This window comes from Eptatretus burgeri, chromosome 7 (assembly GCF_056783735.1).
Source record: "Eptatretus burgeri isolate ZD-2024b chromosome 7, Ebu_testis_v1, whole genome shotgun sequence".
NCBI lineage: Eukaryota > Metazoa > Chordata > Myxini > Myxiniformes > Myxinidae > Eptatretus > Eptatretus burgeri.
In genome coordinates, this window is record NC_140967.1 from 65,607,210 (window position 1) to 65,622,914 (window position 15,705).

The 15,705-nt window shown below is 50.3% G+C and overlaps 1 protein-coding gene across 2 annotated transcripts in view; it reads right to left on the minus strand.

Moving 5' to 3' along the window:
- LOC147023435 (G2/M phase-specific E3 ubiquitin-protein ligase-like) overlaps window positions 1-15,705 on the minus strand; it is a 142,991-nt gene that overhangs the window by 94,687 nt on the left and 32,599 nt on the right. For both annotated transcript variants that reach the window (XM_085888851.1, XM_085888850.1), the window contains exon 3: window positions 1,305-1,402. In XM_085888851.1, the coding sequence (XP_085744977.1) occupies window positions 1,305-1,402 (98 nt within the window). The remainder of the gene's footprint in view (window positions 1-1,304; window positions 1,403-15,705) is intronic.

A 15,705-nucleotide genomic window follows, 5' to 3' on the forward strand; every position in this document is an offset into this window, starting at 1 on the left:
TGTTGTTTTTTTTTTTAGACCACCATTTAATCCTTACTTTTAACTTGGAGGGGTATAATGTAAATCAAGTTTAAATGCGCCTTACCCTACGCTATATCAAGAGGGTATTTTTGTTCTGATCGGACAAACTTCAGCTGGGTCATGGTGAAAAATGTTAAAATAACTATAATTAGGTCAAGACCTTAAAATTTGGTCAAAATAAGAATTAGGTCAACCTCATGTACTTGAAATTCACATAATCGATGCAAAATTTCATTCCAAATGTCCCAGACGGCTCCGAGATACAGCTCAGAAATTGATACAGTTTGGAAATTTGGAATGTTGGGAATGCAAGAAGAAAATTTTTTTTATAATGGGTGGTTTAGTACTCCTGTGCCAATTTTGGGGGTAGGGTGCCAATTGCAAAGACAAATCCTCCAACAGCAATAAGCCTTCCCCGAAACTACAGGGGGAGGCTTTATAAAACCATTAATTTTGTGCCGTCAAGTATATTGGGCTGCCGAAGCAGTTTAGTTGGCTAGAGGGCACAATCCTGGATAGGTCGCCACTCCGACGCAGGATACGCAAATGGCTCATTCTTCCCAGAGCTGGTAACATTTTTTCCAACCAGGGAAGGACGACAGGCCAAGTCAACGCACCTGGTGCTATTTATAGCATGGCAGGGGTTTGAACCAAGCCTGGTGTTGGCTTCGTGGTTAGGGTGACTGGCTTAGGATCTTAGGGTCCTGAGTTTGAGCCCCGTTGGCTGCTAAAATAACACGTGGGGTTGACTCAGCCTGTCATCCTTCTGAGGTCAGTGAAATGAGTACCAGTGTACTAGTATAGGGGCACAGCATCAGCGGCATAGTTTCACCCCAACACAATTATAGCTACCCAGCAGCCACGCTGCCACACGCAAGAAGAAGGGGTTTGTTAAGATCTTTGTTAAGAAGATCTTAAGAACTCAGGATGTTAAGATCTTAAGCTAATCACCTCAAACATTAAACCACCACCAACCAACCAAACTCACATAGGTAATAGTAAACATAAGGTTATAATACAGTGGTAATAGAAGAGGAGATCAAAATAATTATTGACATATGAAAATGAAATGCAGTTATAGCCATTTTATGGTTTGATGCAATGGTATTATCATGGCAGTGATGGAAGAAATTTTATTCAAACATTTAATCAACATATCAGCAAATTTGGAGGCAAAGTCAAAATCCACAGATTAGGGGAAGACCAACATCGAAGTACGGCTATATTTTTTGCCCGGAGAAGACAATCGTTTGGTATGGCATAGCAAATCACAAAATCCATACCAGGCAATAATAATGTGCAGCGATTTTGCTTTTGGCTTCCATCATCTTCTCCCCATACTTGAATTCGTCATCTTCTGACAATCCGCAAAGAATACACACTACAAACAAAATAAATAGCACAAGTAAAACATTGTCAGTAAAAAAAAAAAACACTGGTTTCTCATTTTAAACAACTTTTGTATCTTATGGTGAAACAAGCCTGGTGTTGGCTTAGTGGTTAGGGTGGCGGCTTGGGATCCTAGGGTCCTGAGTTCAAGCCCAGTTGGACTGCTGAATTAATACACCAGGAGGTTGACTCAGCCTGTCATCCTTCCGAGGTCAGCAAAATGAGTACCAGTGCACTGGTAAGGGGGTGTACAAAATGAGTACACTGCATCAGCGACATAGCCGCGTCCCAACCAATGATGCAACCAGCAGCCACAGGCTGCACTCGATAGAGAGAGATGGTGAAACAATGTTGATGGTTCCCACAAGTCAATGTTTGTTGACTCTAAACTTCTCACAAATTCCTGCTCTCACCTACAGGAGGCAATGCACCAATGGCACTGCCATGCCCCTGAAAGAAATGATGCCAACCCACAGCAATGTGCTGCATACAAACGATGATGCTGACACAGGTTTGTCTGTCGTTCAATTTCACAAGCATGCCATATGGGCTTGTGCCCCACTGCACACGTGTCTGTACTCGATGGTTTGAATACAAAACTCTCAATATTGTTGACAACTCTCAGAAATAAGCCAACACATAAGGTCTCGGTCTGTCTGTGTCTCATCACAGACAGGTTATCAGCTTCTCCTCAGGTATTGCTCCCTATGTTCTTTCATCCCTCAGTCTCTGCCCCTCACCCAATTTTAAAGCAATCCTCTCCTTGTAAAAACACCAAAATCAAAGGTTAATGCTCCCATCCTCTCCTTTATTGCTCTCTTTTCCCACATCTGTTGAATCTAATTTTTCCCACATCAGGGCTTCAAGTTGGAAATCGATCACCACCTCAGGTCAACCTCCATCTCTACCTGCGATCATGTTCTGCCCTCATTAACTCTCCCCACTTCTCTACGTGCACTTGCAGGTTACTATGTTTGTTTGTTTCTCTCTCTGTATTTCCCTCTCACCCCTTCTTCGTTCATACCCATGGTACATCCGCACTTGGTCCTACTTCTCCACTGTCAGTGTGTTACCTTTTACACTCTGTCACATCACTCTTCCACGAGGCTAGATTTTGTACACAATTTCTTTTTTTGCAAATAATGGTAGATAGGAGCATTTCAGCTTGAGAATTCACTATATTGTTATGGTTGTGGTGGTAGATGGAAGAATTTAATAGGGAATATAGCATTGTGTAGAGTTGCTTGGTCCGTGGACGTGTAGGAGGCATCTCAATGTGATCAAGTTCGGGGACCTGTGAGCTTAAGTGTTACATGTCACCACACGAGGGGGTGGTGTCGTGTTAATTAGCTAAGGTTTAAGAAGTATGTAATCGCCCCTCTGTGACTTTTCCCCATGTATTTACAACCAAAACCATGAGGAGGAACAACCAGGCATGCCGAGTGGGTGGAGGCCCCCGCCTTTCCGGGTTTCGTGCGAGCAAGCTATGCCCCGGAGACGAAGGATTGTTTGGGAGACGTCTGAAGAGAAGGTTAGTTGCGCATTGTAGGAAGCTTCCTACTAAATAGGATGAGAGATCGGCAGAGCACACACACACACGAGAGCGGTATGAGGAACGCACGAGGCAGAATTGATTCGGAAGAGAATCAGAGGCGGGAGTTCAGGGCTTGCGCACTTTTGGAGAGCAGTGATTAAAGAGGAAGTTGGCGATTTTAAGAGGCGAGAGGGAGAGAGCGAACGCGGGAGTTCAGGGTAAGCACACGCATGAAGCAAGATGCTGGCCTTGGGCTTGTGGTTGAGTCGTGAGAAATGGACCTCGAGCCTCATGTTTGTCATAGCGGGTCGGTGAGGACGATTGATGCACGAAGCAGCTACACGTCTGAGCCTTGCTGTTGAGTGCCGCTCGCAGAATGCCTGGCTTACGTTTGTCTTGCTACGAGAGAAGTGACGGCACCATTTACGCACGTCTGCACATACGAATAGGAGCGCCTCCATTCCCAGTTCCATAAGGACTAGCTCTGGGTCAAGCTAAGTACAAGAATAGTGGAAAGCAAGGGTTTTCTTTTTTTGTGTCCCCTTTGTCTGTATTAGGAGGCACCTCTACTGTAGGATTGATATATTTCATTTCATGAGAATTTCCTTTTTAAATATAGTTTCATTTTCATTAAATGTGTTCATTTTGAAGAAACTGTATTCGTAGTGGGTTCGAGGATAAACCCCCTGTGCATCAGTTTCATTCTCCGTGCTCCTCCGCCTGCCAGCCATTGCTCCCCATGCCCTTTGAGAACGTGTTAAAACCTCCAAGGATCAACGTGTCCATTTCCTATTAATGAGGATCTGCTCGGCCATCCCGGGGGCTGTCGGTGTTAACCGCCCAGGCCCATAAATCGGGTCGGGGGCTTAACCTGGCTCGGCCACCCCCACGACATTTGGCGTCAGAAGTGAGATTTGGACTCCCGTGACATCTGGTGTCGGAGCGAGATTTTTTGAACCCCCCCCCCCCCCAACCGTGCCATTTGTCATCGGGGTGGGATTTTAGAATCCACCGGAGCAATTAAAAGCTTTAAAGAAAAAACAATTGGGAATCTATACTGTTAAACGATCACCTCTCTACCATTGAGGGAGAAGGGGTTGGCATAAGCGAGGTACAAATTGTATAATTAATTGGTGTTCAGGAGAAAAGAATGCTTGGAAATTTAAGGGAAAGAAAGTTTTTTTTTTTTCTGAGGACAGGACTTGTCTGGACAAGAGTTTGTCTCCGGGCTGTGCTTATAGTATGAGCGGTAGAAAATGGATTTCAGACATTATTTGGTTTCAATATTCACTTATTCCATGCAGAATCATTTTGATGAAACGGTCTGAATCAAAATTAACGCTCCACCACACGTCTGCCTTCCCTTCCTCTCAATGTTAACATGCATTATATTGTTACGGTTGTGGAAATTCACAGATCACCATTCAGATTCCTCGAGATCAGTTATGTCGATAAGTGTGTGTCCAGATTAGATTTCCCCACCGATGTCTAACGGGAAATATTCGTGAGCCGGGCTGTGCATCTTTGAGTTAGCCGTTATTCTTTTCCTATCTTTATTTTAAACAACATCTCCTCACCACAACGAACATCTCCTCACCACCTTCTCCACAACCGCCAACATCTCCACAAACAACGGCATCTCGACAAACAACAAGAACAACTCCATCACTCCCGGGTAAACAAAAGTGACGGTTAAAAGTATTCACCGAAGAAAAACAACACTCCTAGGATTTTTCCCCCCGCATGCCGGGAAGGGAGGGGCAAACGCCCCAGGGCGATAAAAGGCCGCGTTGAAACGCCGAGAAAGCAGTTGAGGAGGGAGTTGGCAGCTGGCGGTTGGTGAGTGGGTGAGAGAGTCTCTCTCCTGGGTCCCCTTGGACGTTGAAGGAGCCGTTAGAGTCGAGAGTGGAGTCGGGAGCTGGTGGAGTCCAGTCGAGTGTGGGCGGAGACATCGAGGGTGGCCCGGTGAGTCACCACGAGGGGAGCAGGGAACCTGCACGGCCTCTCAGAGCCTTGCGGTCATCCCGGCTCCGAGGAACATTAAAGGCCTACGGGCCCAGTTCTCCCTGCTCTTTTCTGGGTTTTTTTGCATGGAGGTCTGTGGCGCCTTGTCCTATAAGTAGAACTGTTCAGTGTCTGTACATTACGTAATAGAACGGCTGAAGGTTTTCTTGCTTGTGTCTTGTCCGTTACCCCCATTGCTTGCATATGTGCATGTATAAATAAATGTCATTGTTTGAATATTCACCTGCTCGTTGCATCCCTTCCTCCATTGAACTGCCGTTATTGCGTTCGGAATAATATCTGGTTTTTAATAGCATACAAGATAATCGAGTCCGACGGGGCTTGGAGATACTAAACCGCTCGGCAATCGCAAACAGAGCGAGCTGTTTAAAGCGGCTCGTGTCCGTACGGGTCCCGTTGAGGTGTAAATCTCCGGCATTTCTGTCTGCGCGACTAATTAGTTAAATCGACAATTTGGCGATCAACCCTGTCGCGTGGACAGAAGAGTTGGCTTATTTATGGTGTGGTTAAAAACACACCCGTAGCTGGATTTCGGCGTTGATCCGAAAGCTGCGACTGGATTGCCACGGTCGGTGGGCGCGCGGCCGCAATTAGCTAAAAGCGGTCGCCCGCACGCCGGAGTGGCGGAGATCCACAACAATATATATATATATATATATATATATATATATATATATATATATATATATATATATATATATACATATACATATACATATACATATACATATACATATACATATACATATACATATATATATATATATATATACATATACATATACACACACGTTTACATGTTTATTTCAATTGTAATGTGTTTATTTCTAGCTGCCATTGATCTTACTCAATAGTTTCTCGAAGTCCAGGAACTTAACCGTCACTTTCCTATTGGCCCTTGGTTTCCATTATCATGGTTTTACCTCCAGCAGCATTTTCCAGGAATCTAGCCCCCGTGATATTAGAGGGTTTACTGCATGCATGCTTGGTATTGGCTTAATAGTTAGGGTGGCAGGCTTGGGATCCTAGGGTCCAGAGTTCAAATCCCGCTCGGCTGTTGAATTATCACCGGGTGGGGTGAACTCAGCCTTTCATCCTTCCGAGGTCAGCAAAATGAGTACCAGCATGCTGAGATGATTGAGCCATTCGAGTATCCCGTGTCGGAGTGGCGACGCATCCAGGATTGTGCCCAATAGCCCAGGAGACTACTTCACCAGCACCAACACTCTGTATCGCGTATGGTCCCATTGCATTTGGATTTACTGTGTATATAATATATATATATATTGTTGTGGTTACTAGATTCGCAAACCACCATTCAGGTCCCTTAGGTGAGGTATCTCGGTAAGTGCATGTGTAGTTAGGCCCAAACCCGTTGTCTAGTGGGAATACATGTCATTTATACGTGCTGCGACTCTTCAGGATAGCCGTTTTTCTTTTACTATCTTTATTTTGGACCAATCGCCACCATCACAGCCACAGCAACAACCACCAACCACGACGCCGCTTCACCACAACCGCCATGACCTTTACCGTCGCAACTCGCCACCATCGCATCACCGTCATCTCGCGCCACTCATGGGCACCGATGCTGGACTCGTGTAGGGCGCACGTTGAACAGCGTGTACAAAATCACGGATTTTCTGCTTCAAAAACGGATCCAAAACGACACACGCCCACTTTTTGCCGTCCAATCGGTGAGCGAGGGGCGAATTGGCCCCGCCCCCAGGGCGATCGATATATGCAAATTTGTGGATCAAAAAGCCTTCACGCCCACTTTTTCTCGGGCCAATGGGGAGCGAGTTGAAAGGTCAAAGGGAGGGGGTCAAAGGCGAAGTTACGGGGGGATAAAAGGACGGTGTTCGTCAGTCAAAGGGGTAGTAAAAGTCGGAACGAAGGAGTCGCAAGAGGAACGAGAGAGTCAGCAGAACGAGAACGAGAAAGAGGCAGCAGAACGGAGTAGTAAAGGTCGGAACGAGGCGAAGGAGTCGGAACAGAGAGACAAGACTTCGCGGGCGGTGGAGCTGCGCGTCGTGTGCGTTGAAGTCGGAACGGAGGGGACGAGCTGTGGAGAGGCGGCGAGGGCGGACGAGGGGGTGCTCGCGTCGTGCAAGGAGCTGCGCGCCCGAGGGAGGCCGGCAGCGCGACCTGGCCGAGGTGGAGACGCTCGTCGCATATAATAAAGATCCTCTATACCCCGAGCATCAGCAACCCCCTCCTGTTTCCCCCCGCGCTGAGATAGTGCGACCAAGGGGGCCCCGTTCCCACCCCCTGCCAGGCACTGTCCACGAGGCCCGCGGGTTGCAGGGCCATCGCCGCTCCGCGTCTCATCACCAGACGGGTAGGCCCGACCAGGTCTCGGCCCCAGGCCTACCTCATTCTTGAGGATATTTTCTTTCCTTGGTTTTGGGTATGTGTTGTCGGCGCCGTCTGTGAAGTAGAATTGTATAAGTGTTGCCGTGTGCTCGGTAGTCGGAATTAGCTCTGCACTGTGTTTTCACTTTTATGTTTGCTTTTTGTGTAAATGGAATTGTGTTTTCTTTTTTTTGTGTGCATTTGGTGGAATTGTATTTGTGTGCTTTCCGTTCGTCGCGAATAAATGTGCTTTATTGTTGAACTGTTCTCCCGCTTCGCTTCGTCTTTTCCTCCATTGAATCCCCATCTTGCTTCACGTAAAGGGTTGGTAGTGGGCTGAATACGCCCGATAGTGTCGAACCGTCGAGGTCGACGATAACACCGCTCGGTTATTCTGATGGTACGGAACGGGTCGCTTAAGTGGCCCGTGTCCGAAGTCGACCTGCGGCGAGGTGCGATCGCCCGGTCTACCCTCCGCGTGGGTACTTAGGTAGTTCGAATTTGGCGAGCAACCCTATCCCACGCGGGGGCTGATTGGCTCGATCGCGGTGGGGACGAAAGGTCCACCCGTGACTGGTTCCGGCGTTAGTCCGAGAGGGTCACGACTGGATTGTCCGTCCGGTGGGGCGCGTGCCGCGATTCGAGTTGCCACGTGGCCGTTCGCACGCCGGCGGGCGCGAAGACCGCAACACTGGTGTCAGGTCGTGCGATACAAATTCATCGCCCTCCTCGCGGCACTGGTATCGGAGAACAGGAAAACGGGCTCTCCTGTCTCCGGCTAAATTTACGGGAATCGGTCCAGGGGTGAGAGAAGCGACCCCCGATTCCCTCCAAATTACGAGCGAGCAAATTAACCCTTCACGAGAAGCAAGATGGCGTCTCAAGGCGAGCGGGAGCCGGGGGTATTAGAAATGTATATGTGTAATAATGTAGAGTCCATGGTCCAGGATGGAATCCCCGAGCAGGAAATGTTGATTGTGCAGGAACACGGACTCGCCCAACTGAACCCAAGGCCCGAGGTGGGTGCGGCAGCGGTCGCGGTGTATGACACCTTCCCCCCCCCTCTCCACCAAGACCCTTCCCCAACCCTTGCCGAAACGGCTCAGCTGAGTGCATCCAACATGGCCCAGCTATGCGCCATGCTGGCGGCAATGAACAAACAAATGAATGAAGTGAAAACGACGATGGATACAAATACAAATGAAATAAAAAACGAAATGAAAGGCATGAACGAAAAGATGGATGCGAATACACAAAAAATGGATGAAAAGATGGATACAAATACAAATGAAGTGAAAACGACGATGGATGCGAATACACAGCAAATAAACGGAATGGAAGCAAACATGAAAGAAGAAATGAAAGAGCTGCGGGGTGAGACGCAGAACATGGGCCGATGCCTGCAGGCGGGCATGAAGGCCGTGACCAGGGAGCTGGGAATGGCGACTTCACGTGTGGGAGCAAACGAGCTGGGTGGGGGTGCAACGGCTGACAGGCCCGCGGTGGAGGCGGGTGAAAAAATAATTCGTGGAACGTGTTGGGCGAGGGTCGTGACGATGACCGAAAGGGAAAAATTAAATGGGGAGACCAAAACGTGTGAGACGAGACACGAGGTGACGACAACAGAAATAATAGTTGAGACAAGGGAGGTAAAGGGTGAAGAGTTGGCAGAGACACGGGAGATGGGAACGATAGAGGGAAGACTACACGATGAAGACGGGGTAAGTGACGCGCACACACACACGGAGGTAGTGGAGGATAATGGGGTTGAGCTCGCGGAGCGTGTTGGGACCCGGTGCGAGCACCTGGATGGCCTCCTCCAGGAACGAGGGGAGGGAGTATGCCCCCTTGAGGTGAGTCACGACCAGGTGAGTTCGGTCGTGCTTCGCGAGGTTGAGGGGACGGGTGCTGTGGACGGGTGCACGGAGAGCTTGGGGGGTATAGAGGCCCCGGAGACCCTTGTGGGGACACAAATCCCCAGTGTGGTTGTCCCTGTGTGTGTGGTGCAAGGTGTGAGTGCGTCCCCGTGTGTGGAAGCGACCCCGTGTGTGAGTGGTGTGGTGGCGATGGTGCCGGAGTGTGTGCTTCCCAGCACGCCGTGTGTGGATGAGGCACCGTGTGTGAGTGTCGCCGTGTGTGTGAATGAGGCACCGCGGGTGAGTGCCCTCGCGTGTGTGAGTGAGGCACGGTGTATGAGTGAGGAACCGCGGGTGAGTGCCCCCGTGTGTGTGGATGAGGCACCGTGTGTGAGTGTCGCCGTGTGTGTGAATGAGGCACCGCGGGTGAGTGCCCTCGCGTGTGTGGGTGAGGCACCGCGGGTGAGTGCCCCCGCGCGAGTGAATGGAGCACCACGTGTGAGTGGTATGGGTTGTGCAAGGGAGACCGTGTGTGTGAGAGAGCGGTATGAGAGGGAGATGTCGGTTGGCATGCGGGAGCACGCAGCCGCGTCTCCCGGTGTGAGTTTAATGGTGTGGACTGTGTGCGTCGTGACACGCAGGTGTGCGTGGGTTGAATGGAGACGGAGACGGCGACATGAGAAGAGAGAAAGCCGAGTAGCGGCTGTGGTTGTTTCGAGGACCGTGCCGGGTTCACCCAGCAGTGAGCACGCGGTTCGTGCTGTGCAACGCACGAGACCACCACGTGCTCGCTTGCGAGAGTGAAGTCCCGGTCCGGAAACGCACGCGGTGGATTTGCCGATCCCGCGGACGGACAAAGTTTAGGCAGGTAAATGGATTTGGACCGGACGGGTTCTCCACGCGATCGTGTGTGTTAAGCTCCAACGGGCAAAGCACATGTGTTCGCGTGGGGAACCCCTCGAGACGTGTGGCTTGTGTTTTTTTTTTATGCGCACGGTGACGTCATGGCTGCACGTGTGGTTGGAATCCGGCAGGAGGGGTATCCCGGCCGATGGTACCGTCCAAGGAGGGACGAGGAACACGTGCAGCTGCATGACGTCACGGGCAGGTGTAAAGTGCGCGAGCGCGAGTTGCCGCGCTGGTGATGCGCATGAAAAAAAAAAAAGAAAAGCAAGCCTCACTTTCGGGTGTACAGGATTCCTGGGAAAGGGGTGGAAGACCCCCTTATCCTGGGCACAGGATGAAAACTAGTTAGGGGAAGGGTTAGCTTAGCTAGACCGACTTCATGGGGCAGGGGTAAGTCCTCATGGAGTCCGTGGAATGGATTAGTCAGAGGGATTGTAGCCAGATTTAGGTTGGGAAATGGGAAATGATTTTTTTTGATTTAGAAGACCGTGACAGACTTGTGGATGTGTAGAGGGGACGTAGTTTAGCTACGTAGTGTTAAAAGGAACGTGCTGTAGTTTAAGGGACGACGTGGGAGCACGAGTTAGTTAGGGGATGTAGTTAGAAGGATGGCAGAGTTCAGTGGTGTGTGTGTTGGAGAGTTGGTGAGTGAAGTGGAAGCATGTGCTTGGTGAGTGAGTGAGGCCAGCGGGTCTGTGTGTGTAGAGTGAATGGGGAATGCATGGTGCGATGAGTGATTGGGGGGAGGAGTGACTCCCGCCCAAGGGACCCCGGGGTCAGTGTAAAGTGAGTTAGGGGGTTAGTCAAATTGAAAAATGGAGGTCGTTTTGCTGTTGGTGGGAAAGTAGGCTCGAGACCCATTTGGAGGGGTGCAGGAGCCCTGTTGACGGGCTTGGGAGCGTGGCTGCGAAAGGTGAGTATCGCTGAGAGGGTACCCCGGGCACCAGGCTAGTCGGCCGCGGTAGGCCATGGGCCCAGGGGGGGCCGGGATAGAGTAGTGGGCACGGGTGCGCCTGCTTGGTGCGGGGGCCCGGGGCGCCATTAGCCGCGTGGGCAGTGTAGTGGGCACGGGTGACCCTCGGAAAGGGGCCCGGGAGGCCGGCCTGCCACGTGTGCGTTTCAGGGGAGGTGCCATGGGGGCACTCCCGGTGTTAGGGAGCTGGTAGGCTCGGAGGCGGTGTAGTGCCGGGGGGGGCCAAAGCGGGAGATTCGGCAGAGGGTCGTGCCGGCCAAAGGGAGCCACGTGTCCCAGCCAGGAGACCGTGTGAGGGCACGGAGAGAAAATTGGGGGGGGGCGAGGCCCGAAATGTAAGGACACCAACACAGGCGACGGGAATCTGGGTTGTTAGAACCAATAGTTTAAGCGAGAAGCGCTTGTTGAAAGCCCCGGGGTAGTTTAACAGTTAAATGGTTAGGGTAGATTAGGAAGTGTACCCCTCCGCACCATCCATCCCCTCGCTCTCGTTGTGGGCCGCTGGACCCACTTGGTGTTAAGATCGCCGAACTCTGGGGAGGCCATTCTGGGGCTTGAGTTGGGCCTCGACACAGGACGTTAGCTCTCCCTTGTTCCCCTCCGGGAAGGGAACGTAGGGGTTGGGAGTAGGCTAGGTGACAGGATAGGTTAGCCGAACAAGGACGATAAAGGGGGTTAGGGGACGATTTATAGTGGGGAAGTAAAAATAAAAACAACAGAAAAAAAATAAGTTGGGGCTAAATTGGCGTTTGACAAATTAAGGGAGTGGGTATGTACAGTGACAGGCAAAGGCGATAGGTTGGGAGGGAGACAGGTAGGTAGGTCCGAGCCCGCCTTCCGAGTGGCCAGCACCACCGCACTCCCTCCACCAACCTCCACTGGACGGCAAAAGCTGGCCAGCTTCATCTGCAGCTGTGGTACTTCAAGGCCTGTGCCGGCCAGTTCATCTGCCGGCTGTGTTTGCCTGCAGCGGCCTTCTTCTGCGGGCTGTGTTGCCTGCACCTTTGCCATGCCATGCCCACTGCCCACGTTCACCAGCCCCGTTCAATTTTTGCTTTGCCCCCCCTGTTCATTGCCATGTGCGCCAGGATCAAGGCAACAGTTTGCAAGCTGCGAGAACTGCCCTGTTGGCAGCTACAACACGGGCCTGCAGTGGCAGCCCGTGCACCGTGTTTGTGTTCATGCATCCATTCGTTGTGCTCATTGCGTGTGCCACTTGAGCTGGCACGGAGACTACGTTTGTGCGGCCCATGCACCGTTGTGGTTCACTGAGTTCAGTTCAAAAGGGAAGGCCTTGGACTGCGTGTGAGCAGCCAGCCACGTTCCCTGTCACCTGCATTGTTTGAGTCAGAGACTGCATGTGGGCAGCCTGGCTCCCTGCTAACTGCTTTCTTTTGCAGAGTTCAATGATCCTGGGCCATGGTTTAGTGTAAAATTTGTAAGTTAAGGTTAAGATGTACTGTACATATGAGTGCGCCCCCGGCATGTATGTCTTAGCGCCGGCAATTTTATTTAAGTCGTCCGTGTGAGTGAGTTTGTTTAGATAGTTACGCAGCCCTTAGGTTATTTATTTTGGGGACACGAATACCATGAATGTCGCACTCAGGGATCCGTAGGTAAAGTGTACTAGGGGAAAACTACACATGATGGCACACGAAAATTTGACGACTCGGGACGAGTCTGTAAAAAGGGAAGGGGGTAGTGTTGTGGTTACTAGATTCGCAAACCACCATTCAGGTCCCTTAGGTGAGGTATCTCGGTAAGTGCATGTGTAGTTAGGCCCAAACCCGTTGTCTAGTGGGAATACATGTCATTTATACGTGCTGCGACTCTTCAGGATAGCCGTTTTTCTTTTACTATCTTTATTTTGGACCAATCGCCACCATCACAGCCACAGCAACAACCACCAACCACGACGCCGCTTCACCACAACCGCCATGACCTTTACCGTCGCAACTCGCCACCATCGCATCACCGTCATCTCGCGCCACTCATGGGCACCGATGCTGGACTCGTGTAGGGCGCACGTTGAACAGCGTGTACAAAATCACGGATTTTCTGCTTCAAAAACGGATCCAAAACGACACACGCCCACTTTTTGCCGTCAATCGGTGAGCGAGGGGCGGGTGGCCCCCGCCCCCAGGGCGTCGATATATGCAAATTTGTGGATCAAAAGCCTTCACGCCCACTTTTTCTCGGGCCAATGGGGAGCGAGTTGAAAGGTCAAAGGGAGGGGGTCAAAGGCGAAGTTACGGGGGGATAAAGGAGGACGGTGTTCGTCAGTCAAAGGAGTCGTAAAAGTCGGAGCGAAGGAGTCGCAAGAGGAACGAGAGAGTCAGCAGAAACGGGAACGAGAAAGAGTCAGCAGAACGGAGTAGTAAAGGCCGGACCGAGGCGAAGGAGTCGGAACAGAGAGTCAAGACTTCGCGGGCGTTGGAGCTGCTCGTCGTGTGCGTTGAAGTCGGAACCGGAGGGGACGAGCTGTGGAGAGGCGGCGAGGGGCGGACGAGGGGGTGCTCGCGTCGTGCAGGAGCTGCGCGCCCGAGGGAGGCCGGCAGCGCGACCTGGCCGAGGTGGAGACGCTCGTCGCATATAATAAAGATCCTCTATACCCCGAGCATCAGCAACCCCTCCTGTTTCCCCCGCGCTGAGATAGTGCGACCAAGGGGGCCCCGTTCCCACCCCCTGCCAGGCACTGTCCCACGAGGCCCGCGGGTTGCAGGGCCATCGCCGCTCCGGCGTCTCATCACCAGACGGGTAGGCCCGACCAGGTCTCGGCCCCAGGCCTACCTCATTCTTGAGGATATTTTCTTTCCTTGGTTTTGGGTATGTGTTGTCGGCGCCGTCTGTGAAGTAGAATTGTATAAGTGTTGCCGTGTGCTCGGTAGTCGGAATTAGCTCTGCACTGTGTTTTCACTTTTATGTTTGCTTTTTGTGTAAATGGAATTGTGTTTTCTTTTTTTGTGTGCATTTGGTGGAATTGTATTTGTGTGCTTTCCGTTCGTCGCGAATAAATGTGCTTTATTGTTGAACTGTTCTCCCGCTTCGCTTCGTCTTTTCCTCCATTGAATCCCCATCTTGCTTCACGTAAAGGGTTGGTAGCGGGCTGAATACCCCCGATAATTAATCGAGACCGTCGAGGTCGACGATAACACCGCTCGGTTATTCTGATGAGTACGGAACGGGTCGCTTAAGTGGCCCGTGTCCGAGAGTCGACCTGCGGCGAGGTGCGATCGCCCGGTCTACCCTCCGCGTGGGTACTTAGGTAGTTCGGGTGGCGAGCAACCCTATCCCACGCGGGGGCTGATTGGCTCGATCGCGGTGAGACCGAAAGGTCCACCCGTGACTGGTTCCCGGCGTTAGTCCGAGAGGGTCACGACTGGATTGTCCGTCCGGTGGGCGACGTGCCGCGATTCGAGTTACGTGGCCGTTCGCACGCCGGCGGGCGCGAAGACCGCAACAATATATATATATATATATATATATATATATATATATATATATATATATATATATATATATATATATATATACATATATACATATATATATATATACATATATACATATATACATATATACATATATACATATATACATATATATATATATATATATATATATATATATATATATATATATATATATATATATATATATATATATATTTGACGGAAATAGCACCGTCCATTGGTGTATGTGCTAAAATTAGTGGTGTCCCAGAAGATAGTGTCACGATAAATTACCCACCGAAAGTGGGCTGACATAGTATCTATATATTAATACTGAAGGACCAATTTTGTGCTCCTCCTAGCGGTCGCGTCATGTTTTTCTCGGTGCTGTGACCTGGATTGAAAGAAACTTCATACCTGTAAGAGTGCATCGCACATGGTGGCAATAGTCAACTTTTAACTCTGAAGCAGATTAAACACTTTTCGTTTTACATGGCGACGTGTGACGTCATGACGTCCTTACGCCTCTCAGCGGTGACATCATCTGTCATTCGCTGACGTCATTACGTCTGTCATCGATAGACCGTCACCGCTGAGAGGTGTAATTCCACTCCTCGAAAATAGCGTCTGCAATGTAAAACCCTCTTCTGCACAGGCTGACTACCTCAGAATGTGAATTTGACACAAAAAAAATGTAACACAAAACATTGTATCGATATATTAATACTGAAGGATCAATTTTGTGCTCCTCCTCGCAGTCGCGTCACGTTTTTCTCGGTAATGTGACCTGAGAAGTTTTGACACGGTGTTTGTATGTCAAAGTAGACATGTGCACAAATCAGGGGACTTCTTCACAAGGAGTAGTGTACACCAAAAATGACGTGTACAAGGACGTTTTGTAGGCCTCATTAGGTAAGGCCATGGAGTACATCGACTGGGATCCGGCTCTTACAAGAGCCGCCACTGGTTGTTATATTGGGCTCATGGAACGGAATCAGTCTGTGACAGGGTTTCGGCTAGTTAATAATAAGCATGATAACATAAGGCCCCCCCAGCCACTTGCATAGCGAGTTGGTGCTTCTAATCAGGTCCATATAATGGAGGGAAAGTATTGCAATAGTCGTCAGTGTCGAGTCCGACGAGTCTTATGAACACGCCCGCAACAGTCGATCGCTTTGGAGTCTTCCTCACCAG